Source organism: Polypterus senegalus, chromosome 6 (genome assembly GCF_016835505.1).
Source record: "Polypterus senegalus isolate Bchr_013 chromosome 6, ASM1683550v1, whole genome shotgun sequence".
NCBI lineage: Eukaryota > Metazoa > Chordata > Cladistia > Polypteriformes > Polypteridae > Polypterus > Polypterus senegalus.
Window position 1 is genome coordinate 187,595,184 of NC_053159.1, and position 15,200 is coordinate 187,610,383.

General features: G+C 43.4%; 1 protein-coding gene across 1 annotated transcript in view; it reads left to right on the forward strand.

Moving 5' to 3' along the window:
* The first annotated feature begins 5,620 nt into the window (after positions 1-5,620).
* The window catches only part of nckap1 (NCK-associated protein 1), a 274,250-nt gene continuing 264,670 nt past the window's right edge, over positions 5,621-15,200 (forward strand). Inside the window, 1 exon segment of the mRNA XM_039757729.1 lies at positions 5,621-6,011. Coding sequence (XP_039613663.1) covers positions 5,904-6,011 — 108 coding nt within the window. The 5' untranslated portion in view covers positions 5,621-5,903.

Below are 15,200 nucleotides of genomic sequence, written 5' to 3' on the forward strand. Positions count from 1 at the left end.
GCACGTCCTGTGTGATTTTGGGCTATACAAAAAATAAACTGTATTGTATTGTATTGTACTATATTTATGTATCTAGATTGCATAATACCATACATTGCATCAATGTTCATATTGCTTACTACACATCAATATTGCTGCTACTTCTCTGTCTTGTCTTATTTGTGTTTTCATTTAAATTTTAGGGGTGGCACGGTGGCGCAGTGGGTAGCACTGCTACATCACGGTAAGGACACCTGGGTTCGCTTCCCGGGTCCTCCCTGCGTGGTGTTTGCATGTTCTCCCCGTGTCTGCGACGGGTTCCTCCCATAGTCCAAAGACTTGCAGGTGAGGTGCATTGGCGATTCTAAATTGTCCCAAGTGTCTTTTTGGTGTGTGTGTGTGTGCCCTGCGGTGGGCTGGCACCCTACCCAGGATTTGTTCCCTGCCTTGTGTCCTGTATTGCCTGGGATTGGCTCCAGCAGACCCCCGTGACGGGTTGGAAAATGGATAGATGGAATTTTAATTTTTAATTTAAATTTTTTATTTGCACTTCATGTTGTTACACTGTGGACCCTGAGCTTTGGAATTTCGTATGGTTGAGATGACAATAAAGTTTGCTTTGACTTGAGTTTTAACTTTGATAATCTGTGTGGTGACCGGAGCCACGTCCACAGTTGGGTCCTGCCTTGTGCCAGATGCTGATAGGATAGGCTAACGGCACCCCAGCAGCCCGGAGTTGGATTAAGTGGGTGAAGAAAATGGATACGAGTGCACATTCGTGAACCTCCTTAGCATTCGACCCGAGCGTCACTCGGGCTGTAAAAACAGTGATGAAAGCGTTAGTCCGGAGTGTCACTCAGGCTTACTCGGGCTGTAAAAGTGCCAACAGCGCTAGTGCTGAGCGTTACTCAGGCAACGGTGTAGGCGTGTCTTGTGCAAGCATCGGGCCCGCGTGTTACCCGGGCAACTGTGCAGACACGCCTTCTCCTAGCTTCAAATCTGTCTTCAGTCAGTGAAATTGAAATGGGATTCGGGGAGTCCAGAAGTGACACTCGTCTCACTCGCACATTGTACATATCATTACTATTATTATTACTATCATTACATATATCTGAACACGGGGTCACGAGAGTCTGCTGGAGCCAATCCCATCCAACATAGGGTGCAAGGCAGGAACAAAATCCCAGGCAGGGCACCAGTGATCTTAAATTGTCCTTAGTGTGTGCTTGGTATGTGGGTGTGCCCTGCGGTGAGCTGGCGCCTTGCCTGAGATTTGTTCCTGTCTTGTGCCCTGTGTTGGCTGGGATTGGCTCCAGCAGACCACCGTGACCCTGTATTCAGATAAAGCAGGTTGGATAGTGACTGACTGACTGACAAATTTAATAGTGTAGCTTCAACTTAAACAAGGACCGGAACTTTTAGCAGTGTATGAACCCGAATCTGAATGGCTTCCCTAAAAGTCAGTTGAAAAGAAATCAAAAAGCTAGGCCAATGTATTACAGTGTAAGCTTCTCCACAAATAACAGCAGAAAACATCCATCCATCCATTATCCCACCCGCTATATCCTAACTAACTACAGGGTCATGGGGGTCTGCTGGAGCCAATCCCAGCCAACACAGGGCGCAAGGGAGGAAACAAACCCCAGGCAGGGCGCCAGCCCACTGCAGTATAATATAATCCATCCATCCATCCATCCATTTTCCAACCCGTTGAATCCAAACACAGGGTCACAGGGGTCTGCTGGAGCCAATCCCAGCCAACACAGGGCAAAAGGCAGGAAACAAACCCCAGGCAGGGCGCCAGCCCACTGCAGAACAGCAAACAAAAGTTGTGTTAATTCTCAAATTGGCATAGCCTATAAACCACGAATGGGTCAAAGTAAAATGAGTATTTTTTGAATGCACTGCTGAAGTCTTTAACACAAATTGTGTTAAAAGTGTGCAAATACCACCCTCAATTGTTCATCATCATCATCAACAACTTGATAATTAATTCTACTCTACACAAGTGTTTTTTCAACTGGTGCACAATAGAAATAACAGTGTACTGTAGTGCCCCCTGGACCCTGACCTGACAGAGACACACTCCTCAGGTGGTCGAGATCTGTCTGAGAAGGTTGGACTAACCGGAGAAGCCAACAGGAAAGCAGCTTTGTGATCGCCGTTTTCCAGACACAGCAATAAGAGAGCACAGTAGCAGCCAGGAGATGTGTCGCGTGTCCAGCTGCCAGAGTGTCCTTCATCAGTCACTCTCACAGAGCCGAGAGACAGTGGGCATACAAGCAGTGCCAGTGCTAGGTTCTTTTGCTCCCTAGGCCAAGCTTATTTGTTCGGTAGCTTGACCCGTACGGCTGGGTTTTGGCCCCCCTTATGATCTGCGCACTGAGCGAATGCCTAATTCGCCTTAACAGTGGCACCAGCCCTGCATACAAGTGCTCACTAAGTGTTATATCTGTGAGTGCCAGTCTCCAAGTCCCTTCAGACAGTTTAGCACATGTATGACATTTAATGTTTTTGTAGTTGGTAGAATTGTGGGGGGCGGCACGGTGGCGCAGTGGTAGCGCTGCTGCCTCGCAGTTCGGAGATCCGGGTTCGCTTCCCGGGTCCTCCCTGCGTGGAGTCTGCATGTTCTCCCTGTGTCTGCGTGGGTTTCCTCCGGGTGCTCCGGTTTCCTCCCACAATCCAAAGACATGCAGGTTAGGTGGATTGGTGATTCTAGATTGGCCCTAGTGTGTGCTTGGCGTGTGGGTGTGTGTTTGTGTGTGTCCTGCGGTGGGTTGGCACCCTGCCCAGGATTGGTTCCTGCCTTGTGCCCTGTGTTGGCTGGGATTGGCTCCGGCAGACCCCCGTGACCCTGTATTCAGATTCAGCGGGTTAGAAAATGGATGGATGGATGGATAGAATTGTGGGATGCCTTGGGATGTGGCACCACAGAAAAGAAGTTTGGAAACCACTGTTGTACACCACGGAAAAAGTTCTCCGGAGCTTCTGTCTCGCCTAAAAACTGGCACTGTGCATTTCTTAGGTGGTTAGGCTGCTCTCTTTGCATAAATTGGTGAAGATACTGCAAACTGGAATCATGGGTAGGAATACTCAGTGCACTTGTAATTTGTAGGATTTTGTCATTACATTAGGGCAGTCAGCACGGCAAGTTACCTTACAGACTGGCGAGTTAAATACAAAGGTACTCGGGACTAATTTTGGTTTTTTAATGCCCCTCAAAAATAACTTATTTAGCACTTATAGGATATGAGATTGATTCAATGTTCTTATTAAAATGGAAATGGTAAAAAAAACTGCAGCACAGTTTTTATCTTTGCAACTTTTTAACATTGCACCAGAACCGCCAGAAACACTCCCTGTGTCCCCTCTTCCTCCCACTCCCCTGCATCTATGTCATTATGGTATCTATAAATCAAGAAAATGAACACCAGTATGAGGCGATCACCTTGTTTCCTGCACTGGACATGACAATATTTTTAATCTGTTAAAGTGGCCACATTAATCACAAAAATTAACGTGTAAACTTTACCAGCGCTATGACTAAAAAGAAAGAACCCTTCTGACTTGGAAGTTGCAGTGAGGCGCTATACAGGTGTATTGCTGTTGGTGTAAAGGAGTCCCAGTCGTGTCTCTTGACACACTTCTGCTGAATGACTCGATGGCTGAATGTCCTCAGTGTTGGTGTCTCACACAGAGGATGTGCAGTGTTGTTCATAATGGCACTCAGGTTTGGTTCAATTCTCTGTTCCTCTGCCACCTCCAGTGGGTCCAGAGCATGTCCCAAAACTAAGTCTGCCCTAGCGTGTGGATTTGGTAGGCCTCTCTTAAAATGATGTCACCAGCCCATCATAACACACTGGCTATCTATCTATCTACCTATCTATTTTTCTATTATATAGTGCCTTACTTATCTATCTATCTATCTATCTATCTATCTATCTATCTATCTATCTATCTATCTATCTATCTATCTATCTATCTATCTATGTATTATATAGTTCCTTTCAGTCTATCTATCTATCTATCTATCTATCTATCTATCTATCTATCTATGTATCTATCTATCTATCTATCTATCTATCTATCTATCTATCTATCTATCTATCTATCTATCTATCTGTTGTGGACAATGGCCAGCAGTTTATCCTGGCCAATACCACCAAGCTGCCAGATAGAGCCATCCCTGTAACATGGAGATGCCCCGAATTCCAGCAAGGCATCATGGACCTTGGAGTTTTCCATCACAGCTCTGCTGGATACCGCGGGGGCTGCCAGAGGATGGTGCAGGGAGACTCAAGGACTCATATGTTCTGTATAGCCCGGAAGTACTTCACGGTCATGAGGATGGAGTCATCCCATCCTAAAGTACTTCCGGCTGAAGAAAAAGAAGAGTTTTGATCTGACCCGGAAGTGCTAGAAAGTCACATGGACTGAGGGTTCAGAAGCACTTCCAGCTCACGGACTGTATAAAGGACGAGTTGAGTCAGGAGGAAGGGTGGCAACGCGTCTGAGAATTGGATGATTGTGTTTATTGATTATTGACTTATTATTTATGAGTATTTTGGAGTCGATGGTGCTTTGTGCACATTATTGCTTTAATAAAGTCAACTGTTGGACTTTTACCTGGTGTCTGGCGTCTGGTCCGAAGGTTCAAAGGGACGACAGCGCCCCTATTTGTCACACTATCTATCTATCTATCTATCTATCTATCTATCTATCATATAGTGCCTTTCACATCTATCTATCTATCTATCTATCTATCTATCTATCTATCTATTATATAGTGCCTTTCACATCTATCTATCTATCTATCACTTATATAGTGCCTTTCACATCTATCTATCTGTCTATCTATTATATAGTGCCTTTCACATCTATCTATCTATCTATCTATTATATAGTGCCTTTCACATCTATCTATCTATCTATCTATCTATCTATTATATAGTGCCTTTCACATCTATCTATCCTATCTATCTATCTATCACTTATATAGTGCCTTTCACATCTATCTATCTATCTATCTATCTATCTATCTATCTATCTATCTATCTATCTATCTATCTATCTATCTATTATATAGTGCCTTTCACATCTATCTATCTTTTGTATAGTGCATTTTATAACTTTTCACAGTGCTTTTTCTAAATATCTGACTTAAATATAGTGTTTTTACAAGAATATATAGATTTCTAACCGTCTAAATAGATGTGCATTTTACACCTTTTTAGCTACAGTAGGTATATATCGATTTAGGCTAAATTTAGCGGTTTCGATATTCTATCTGATGACTGAAAATAATCATAGGTTTTACGTACTGACTGTAAATGTAGTGCCTTGTGTAGATATTAATCTATGTAGTGTCTTTTCTAACGTCTATACGTAAAAATAGTACACGTTACACTTTACATCTATCTATCTATCTATCTATCTATCTATCTATCTATTTCAAAGATGATCCCGTGTAAAATGGCAGGCTCCCATACATCTCCTGCTTTTTAATATTTAATTTACAAGGCGCGCAACGCAAATTGCGCAGGTTGGCACATGACCGCGCATCGGCGCGCCGCTGACCCACACGCCATCAAGGTGCACGCGCATTCGCCTTCCTTCTCCCGCAATCCCAGCGGCAGAAGCCGACCGCATCACGTGACACGCGTCGGTGTTGCAGGAAACGGCCTCGTTCTGGAAGTCCGGGGCAACACCTAGAGGGAGGTGTCCGGTAGGGAGAGTCGCGGGGTAGTAGGGTGGTTGGCTGGTATATTTTCGCCACATATCATGGATGCGCACTAAGTGGTCGAACGTTCGGGATTTTTTTCCCCTGACAGAAGCAGCCTGCGTACGTGCCGCCCAGGGAAAGGCGTAGGCTTGGGATTTTGTCCATTTGTCGTACATCTGTGCGGCTCCAGCAGGCAGGCAGCATGTCGCGGGCAGTGTTGCAGCCCAGCCAGCAGAAGCTGGCCGAGAAACTGACCATCCTCAACGACAGGGGCATCGGGATGCTCACCCGCATTTATAACATCAAAAAGGTAAGGCTGTGGTGGACGATCGCGCAGGGTAACTGTGAGAGCTGCGCGAGTGAACAGACGGCTGTGGAGCGGCGTTTTGTTTTTTGCTGTCGGGTGGTGGTGGTGTTGGGGGGGATGGGAGTATAGTGGTTGGGGAAAGAAGCCATGGCTATGAAACACGACTGTACGGAGGATGATTGACAAATGGGACGTGAAAGGCAGAATATTCAGCACGGGCCGCATTGTGCCAGTCGAGAGAATTGACTTGAGAAAATTGTTCATGTGTGTTTCATACGTGTGTGCGCGTCCAGTCCCTACACGCTCCGCCTTTGCGAGCTGACGGGCTTCGCGTAAGACGGCGCTCACTTCTCTTGCAGCTGCTCGTGATGTTGTCGAGTTTTGCTTTTCGCTAGACATACAGCAGTCCACGTATGATGAAATGTGGATGCAATGCCGAGTTTGATTACTTGCACCCATTATGAGATGATGGTTCGGTGTCAGTTCCGCGCTTGTATCTGATTGCTTTCCGATGAGCATTGGTCAGAGGTTGGGCATTTCTACATTGTCAGTCGAATGACTTCTAGATCTTCTTAGTACTTCTAAGTCACACACCTTGACATTTCATCCCCACCCTGACAGACCCTGTGCAAACATACCTGAAATTTCCTTCTGAATTGTTCCTGAGAACTTCTCTTTTCTTATCAAGCACAATGGGGAAAGATAGCAGACTTGATATGCCAGGTCCACACACCCAGGAGAACGCTTGGTAGCCTTGTGAGGGATCTCTTTGAGTCAGTCTTCTGGTAAACCTTTGTAGTGAGAAGTCCAAAAAAAAAAAATGAAACCTTTATATTGGCTGACTAAAAAAAAAGATTACAATAGGCGCCTCCAAAGCTTGTATATTGTAATCTTTCTAGTTAGCCAGTATAAGGTGTCATTTCTGCTGGACTTCTCACTACATCCATAATGGCTAACACGGTACAACACCCTAATACTGCAGACATGATCAACCCTTGTAATTCATCTGAAAGCGTACTCTCTTTTTTTTTAATTTTATTGATTTTATTAAATCAAATAACATTCCATACAAATAAGTCAAGTTTTACAAAACTAGTTTCAAAACAAGTCAAACATTCTCTATGTCACCGCGTCTGTCCCCTGATCTTTTTAGAAACCCCTTGTAATTCATATGAAAGCGTTCACAGTCCTGCCATCGATAAGCTTGTAAGATGCAACATTTGAACTTGGGATGTTTTCAGTGTCTTTTGAAAAAATGTTTGTTTGACTGTTGAGCCCCCACATGCTCTGCCTCGGTGAGCCGATGGGCTTCACGTTAGGTGGCACTTGGTTCTCTTCCACCTGCTTATGATCGACAGATAGATAAATAGATTAGAATATTGTGGTGCTTTCTTTTGCTAGAAATACAACCATCCACATATGATAAAATATGTGTTCCAGTCTAAGTGTGATCACTTGTACGTGTTTTGGGCATTTTTTCAGAGATGATGGTTCTGTGTCAGGTTTGCTGTTGTCTGTAATTGCTTTCTGATTAACATTAGGCAGAGGTTGGGCATTTCTGCATTGCCAGTTGAATGGCCCACTGTTCTTCTAGTTTAGACACCATGGAAGGTCTTCCAGACCTTGTGTAAACTTGCCTGAAATTTTCTTCTGAATTGTACCTGAGAACTTCTCTTTTCTTATCAAACACAATGGTGGAAAGGTAGCAGACACGACATGCCAGGTCCACACACCCAGGAGAACATTTGGTAGCCTTTTGAGGGATCTTTTTGAGTCGGTCCTCTGGCGAAGTCTTCTGAGAAACCTTTGTAGTGAGAAGTCGAGCAAAAATGACACCTTATATTGGCTAACTAAAAAGATTACCATACGCAAGCTTTTGAAGAAAGGAACCGAGTTGCCTCCAAAGCTTGTATATTGTAATCTTTCTAGTTAGCCAGTATAAGGTGTCATTTTTGCTTGACTTCTCACTACATCCATAATGGCTAACGCAGTACAACACCCTAATCCTTGTAATTCATCTGGAAGCATTATCTCTTTTTTTTTTTTTGTATTTTGATTTTATTAAAATCAAATAACATTCCATACAAATAAGTCAAGTTTTACAAAACTAGTTTCAAAACAAGTCAAGCATTCTCTATGTCACCGCGTCTGTCCCCTGATCTTTTTAGAAACCCCTTGTAATTCATGTGAAAGCGTTCACAGTCCTGCCATTGATAAGCTTGTAAAATGTTAACATCTCAACTTGGAGATGTTTTCAGTGTCTTTTGATAAAATGTTTGTCTGACCGTTGAGCCCCCACATGCTCTGCCATGGTGAGCCAATGGGCTTCATGTTAGGTGGCACTTGGTTCTCTTTCACTTGCTCATGATAGACAGATACAGTGCATCCGGAAAGTATTCACAGCTCATCACTTTTTCCACATTTTGTTATGTTACAGCCTTATTCCAAAATGGATTCAATTCATTTTTTTCCTCAGAATTCTACACACAACACCCCATAATCACAACGTGAAAAAAGTTTACTTGAGGTTTTTGCAAATTTATTAAAAATAAAAAAACTGAGAAATCCCATGTCCATAAGTATTTCCACCCTTTGCTCAATACTTTGTCGATGCACCTTTGGCAGCAATTCCAGCCTCAAGTCTTTTTGAATCTGATGCCACAAGCTTGGCACACCCATCCTTGGCCAGTTTCGCCCATTCCTCTTGGCAGCACCTCTCAAGCTCCATCAGGTTGGATGGGAAGCGTCGGTGCACAGCCATTTTAAGATCTCTCCAGAGATGTTTAGTCAGATTCAAGTCTGGGCCACTCAAGGACATTCACAGAGTTGTCCTGAAGCCACTCCTTTGATATCTTGGCTGTGTGCTTAGGGTCGTTGTCCTGCTGAAAGATGAACCGTCGCCCCAGTCTGAGGTCAAGAGCGCTCTGGAGCAGGTTTTCATCCAGGATGTCTCTGTACATTGCTGCAGTCATCTTTCCCTTTATCCTGACTAGTCTCTCAGTTCCTGATGCTGCCACCACCATGCTTCACTGTAGGGATGGTATTGGCCTGGTGATGAGCGGTGCCTGGTTTCCTCCAAACGTGACGCCTGGCATTCACACCAAAGAGTTCAATCTTTGTCTCATCAGACCAGAGAATTTTGTTTGTCATGGTCTGAGAGTCCTTCAGGTGCCTTTTATAAACTCCAGGTGGGCTGCCATGTGCCTTTTACTAAGGAGTGGCTTCCGTCTGGCCACTCTACCATACAGGTCTGATTGGTGGATTGCTGCAGAGATGGTTGTCCTTATGGAAGGTTCTCCACAGAGGAACTCTGGAGCTCTGACAGAGTGACCATCGGGTTCTTGGTCACCTCCCTGACTAAGGCCCTTCTCCCTGATCGCTCAGTTTAGATGGCCGGTCAGCTCTAGGAAGAGTCCTGGTGGTTTCAAACTTCTTCCACTTATGGATGATGGAGGCCACTGTGCTCATTGGGACCTTCAAAGCAGCAGAAGTTTTTTTGTAACCTTCCCCAGATTTGTGCCTCAAGACAATCCTGTCTCGGAGGTCTACAGACAATTCCTTTGACTTCATGCTTGGTTTGTGCTCTGACAGGAACTGTCAACTGTGGGACCTTCTATAGACAGGTGTGTGCCTTTCAAATCATGTCCAGTCAGCTGAATTGACCACCGGTGGACTCCAATTAAACATCTCAAGGATGATCAGGGGAAACAGGATGCACCTGAGCTCAATTTGGAGCTTCATGACAAAGGCTGTAAATACTTATGTACATGGGATTTCTCAATGTTTTTATTTTTAATACATTTGCAAAAATTTCAAGTAAACTTTTTTCACGTTGTCATTATGGGGTGTTGTGTGTAGAATTCTGAGGAAAAAAAATGAATTTAATCCATTTTAGAATAAGGCTGTGACATAACAAAATGTGGAAAAAGTGATGAAGCGCTGTGAATACTTTCCGGATGCACTGTAGATTGATGTACTTTGTTTGTCCCCAAGGGAAAATGAGAATGTTGTCTTACTTCCGTTTTGATAGAAATACAGCAGTCCACATATGGTAAAATGTGGGGTTCCATTCTAAGATTGATCATTTGTACGCGTTATGGGCCTTATTCAGAGATGATGGTTCTGTGTCAGGTTCACTGTTTTCTTTGATGGCTTTCTGATTAACATTAAGCAGAGGTTGGGCATTTCTACTTTGCCAGTTGAATGGCTTACTGCACTGTTCTTCTAGGTCAGACACTTTCTTTCCGGATTGTTCCTGAGAACTTCTCGTTTCTTATCAAACACAATGGGGCAAAGATAGCAGACACGACGTGCCAGGTCCACACACCCAGGAGAACACTTGGTAGCCTTTTGAGGGATCTCTCGGAGTCAGTCCTATGGTGAAGTCCTCTGATAAACCCTTGTAATTCATCTGAAAGTGTTCAGGTGGATCTCTATGTGACTGTGTCTGTCCCCTTCTAAAATCTTCTTATAAACCCCCTGTAATTCATATGAACGTGTTCGCAGCCCTGCCATCGATGAGCTTGCAAAATGCCACGTTTGAACTGATGTCGTCAGTGTCTTTTGAAAAAATGTTTGTGTGAGTGTCAAGCCCCACATGCTCTGCCTTGGTGAGCCGATGGGCTTCATGTGAGGTGGCACTTCTCTTCCAGCTGCTCATGATAGACATATCTTCTTCTTCTTCTTCTTTCAGCTGCTCCTGTTAGGGGTTGCCACAGATGATCATCTTCTTCCATATCATCCTGTCCTCGTCATCCTGCTCTGTCACCCCCATCACCTTCATGTTCTCTCTCACCACATCCATAAACCTTCCTCTTTTCTTCTTGCCTGGCAGCTCTATCTTTAACATCCTTCTCCCAATATACTCAGTATCTCACTTCTCTGACTTTGTCTCCCACCTGACCTTGTAACGATTTACACTTTAAGTTTAATTGAAGATTGCAGGCCAACCTCACCCTGCCTTTAACCCCTTCATACAACGCCGGAAGGTGATTTATAATAATAAAACGATATTAAAAAAACCCACACTGAGAAAAGAAAATGCAAAAACAAAACAATAATTTAATACACTTTTAAAACGCCCTCACTTCCAATATACACTATGAACACAAAACATGAAACTATAATTCCCAGGCTTTCCCCCTCCGTCCTTTTGATTTAGTGTTTTCCTCGTTTTACTATTTCTCCATAGTCCAGTTCATCAGGCATGCCAATCCCGGAATAAAAAGATTTACCGCTCACACTGTTTCGATCCTTTTCCTGGTATCCTCAGTGTATCCGGAAAACTTCGAGGTGGCCACCCCAGACTGCAGTTGACTTGTGGTGCTCCCCGAAAAACAAATCTTTGTCCTGGACTTGGAATGGTCATGTCCTTTCCCTCCTTCGGCATAAAACTCGGGCTGTCTTTTCCTTTTTTTTTTTCTCTCTCTCCCATCTGCCTTTTCCCTCCTCTATTTAAATAGTGCGTCAGTATCCATGGCAACCCGCGGAAATTGTAAAGAACAACCCTGTACCTCCCCAAAAGGTCTTCTCTATTTAACCCACCTATCTTCCGTATATATATATATATATTTTTTTTTTGACAACAGGATTTTCCGTAGAGAAAAGAAAAATATATACTTATGTGGCAATGCTACAAGCTGACCCTCTAATGTCCTCATTTCTACTCCTGTCCATCCTCGTCACACCCAACACAAATCTTAGCATCTTTAACTCTACCACCTCCAGCTCTGTCTCCTGTGCCCATATAACAGTGAAAGGCAACCTTTTTTGAGTTGCGGTGCACTAAGGCCAAAAATTGTCTTTCACGGCGCACCTGTGGGACTGCCCCTAAATAAAGTTGTGACGAGATTAAACTATGTGCGAATTTTTCTAGATAAAGTTTAATTAAAAGTACCGTAAATAAAAAGCGAATGATAATCGTTGAGAGTTAAATTACAAGGAAGTGTCGAATGCTTGCGTCACAACAAAATGTTTTTCACCACAAAGAACTGGAAAAGGTCACTGAGTTTACAAAGTTTACTGTGTTGATCAGCGGTGTCAGAGCAAAAATAAGGTTAATATTTAGAACATTAGAACATTAGAACAATCTAGACGAGAACAGGCCATTCAGCCCAACAAAGCTCGCCAGTCCTATCTACTTGTTTCCTCCAAGAAAACATCAAGTCGAGTTTTGAAAGTCCCTAACGTCTTACTGTCTACCACACTACTTGGTCGCTTATTCCAAGTGTCTATCATTCTTTGTGTAAAGAAAAACTTCCTAATGTTTGTGCGAAATTTACCCTTAACAAGTTTCCAACTGTGTCCCCGTGTTCTTGATGAGCTCATTTTAAAATACAAGTCTCGATCCACTGGACTAATTCCCTTCATAATTTTAAACACTTCACTCAGGTCACCTCTTAATCTTCTTTTTCTTAAACTGTAAAGGCCCAGCTCTTTTAATCTTTCCTCATAATTCAACCCCTGTAGACCTGGAATCAGCCTAGTCGCTCTTCTCTGGACCTTTTCTTGTGCTGCTACGTCCTTTTTGTAGCCTGGAGACCAAAACTGCACACAGGACTCCAGATGAGGCCTCACCAGTGCATTATAAAGGTTGAGCAGAACCTCCTGTGACTTGTACTCCACACATCAAGGCGCTATATAACCTGACATTCTGTTAGCCTTCTTAATGGCTTCTGAACACTGTTGGGAAGTCGATAGCTTAGAGTCCACTATGACTCCTAAATCCTTCTCATAAGGTGGACTCTCGATTTTCCGACCGCCCATTGTGTATTCAAACCTCACATTTTTACTTCCTATGTGTAATACTTTACATTTACTGACATTAAATTTCATCTGCCACAAATCTGCCCAAGCCTGTCTGCTATCCAAGTCCTTCTGTGATGATATAACGGATTCCAAATTATCTGCTAATCCACCTATCTTGGTATCATCTGCAAACTTAACCAGCTTGTTACTTATATTCCTATCTAAATCATTTATATATATTAAAAATAGCAGCGGCCCTAGCACTGCCCCCTGCTGGTCACCACTCTTAACACCGGCCAGTTCTGATGAGGTTCCTCACACCATCACCCTCTGCTTCCTGTGTTTGAGCCAATTCTGCACCCATCTAAAAACATCACCCTGAACTCCCACTTCTTTTAACTTGATGCCCAACCTCTCATGTGGCACCTCATCAAATAGTATTTCCATAGTAATACTCAGACGATTAAGTGGTGAGAGCTGCTGCTACAGCGATTCTCTGTCATCGGCAAGAGCCGAAATGTAGCGTTCGTATTTTCTCGCTCTGTATTTGCTCCGCCTTCTTCTATCCGCACAGTGAGCGAGATCTTCTAACAACGAGACTTTTTGAGTCTCACGAGATGTGTTTTTTTGACACCGTTGGTGTTGATATTATGATGAATGGCGAACAGCGGAAATTTTTAAAATAAATACATTCGTTTATTCAACAATCTGATTAACCTTCTGTTTTTCCAACATAAAATATATTTTTTAAACATTATCTTTTTAATCAACCAAAAGTTCAAAAACACTAGTGATTTTTTCGCGGCGCCCCTAGAAAATTCCGCGTACCGGTTGCCCGACAATGCCATATAACATTGGTGGTCTCACTACCGTCCTGTAGACCTTCCCTGTCACTCTTGCTGATAACTAACTGTCTGTTTTCTTTTTTGTTTTTTTTGCAGTCTTCTTATAAACTCCTGTAATTAATCTGAAAGCTTTCACAGTTCTACCATGGATAAGCCTGTAAAATGCAACATCCAAACTTGATAACATATTTTCGTATCTTTTGAGAAAATGTTCAAGTGTGTTTTATGCGCGTGTGTGTGTGTGTGTGTGTGTGTGTGTGTGTGTGTGTGTGTGTGTGTCCAGTCCCCACACACTCTGCCTTTGCAAGCTGATGGACGTCATGTGAGATGGCACTTATTTCTCATGCCGCTGCTCATGATGTTGTTGGGCTCTCCTTTTTGCTAGAAATACAGCCGTCCACGTGTGATGAGATGTGGGTTCCAGTCTAAGTTTGATTACTTGTGCGTGTTCTGGGCCTTATTCAGAGATGATGGTTCTGTGTCAGGTTCACTGTTGTCTTTGATTGCTTTCTGTTGGACATTTTTACCTTGCCAGTTGAATGGCCCACTGTACTTCTAGGTCAGACATCTTGGAAGGTCTTGCATACCCTGACAGACCCTGTTTGTCAACTTAGCTGAAATTTCCCTTCAAATTCTTTCTGAGAAGTCCTCATTTCTTATCAAACACAGTTTGTTGGAAACAGCAGACACAACATCCCATGTTCACACTCCCACGAGAACACTTGGTGGCTCTGAAGCTACGTATCTTTGCCGGTATCCAGAAGGTTGCCATTCCTGCCAAAAGAAATCCTACTCTGCTGGGCTTCTAACCTGCAATTACTCCAGGGGCGCAATATAATGGATGACCCTGTGCTCTGACCCCAAGGGGTATGTGAAAACTAACAAATTCCTAACACAGAAAATTGTATAAAATATAATATAGAACACCAAAAAAAAAAAAAAATCACTTTTGAGGGATCTCTTTGAGACCGAATCTGTCCTTTGGTGAAGGTCTTCTGATAAACCCTTGTAATTCATCTGAGAGCATTCAATGTGAGTCTCTTTGAGATCATGTCGGCCCTCTGATGAGGTCTTCAGATAAAACCCTGTGATTCATCTGAAAGTGTTCAGGTGGATCTCTTTGAGATGTGTCTGCCCTCGGATGAAATCTTCTTAAACTCTTCATCTGTAAGCATTCAAGAGGCATCTCTTTGAGACCATATCTATCCTCCGATGAAGACTTCTTATAAGCCCCTGTAATTCATCTGAAAGCATCCACAGTCCTGCCGTGGAAAAGCCTATAAAATGCAACATCCAAACTTGAAGACGTCTTTCATCTTTTGGAAAAAAATGTTCATGTGTGTTTTATACGTATGTGTGTGTGCGGCCAGTCCCCTCGCACTCTGCCTTTGCAAGCTGATGGACGTCATGTGAGACGGCACTTATTTCTTATGCAGCTGCTCATGATGTTGTTGTGCTCTGCTTTTTGCTAGAAATACAACTGTCCACGTGTGATGGAATGTGGGGTTCCATTCTAAGTTTGATCACTTGTACGTGTTATGGGCCTCATTCAGAGATGATGGTTCGATGTCAGGTTCACGGTTGTCTTTGATTGCTTTCT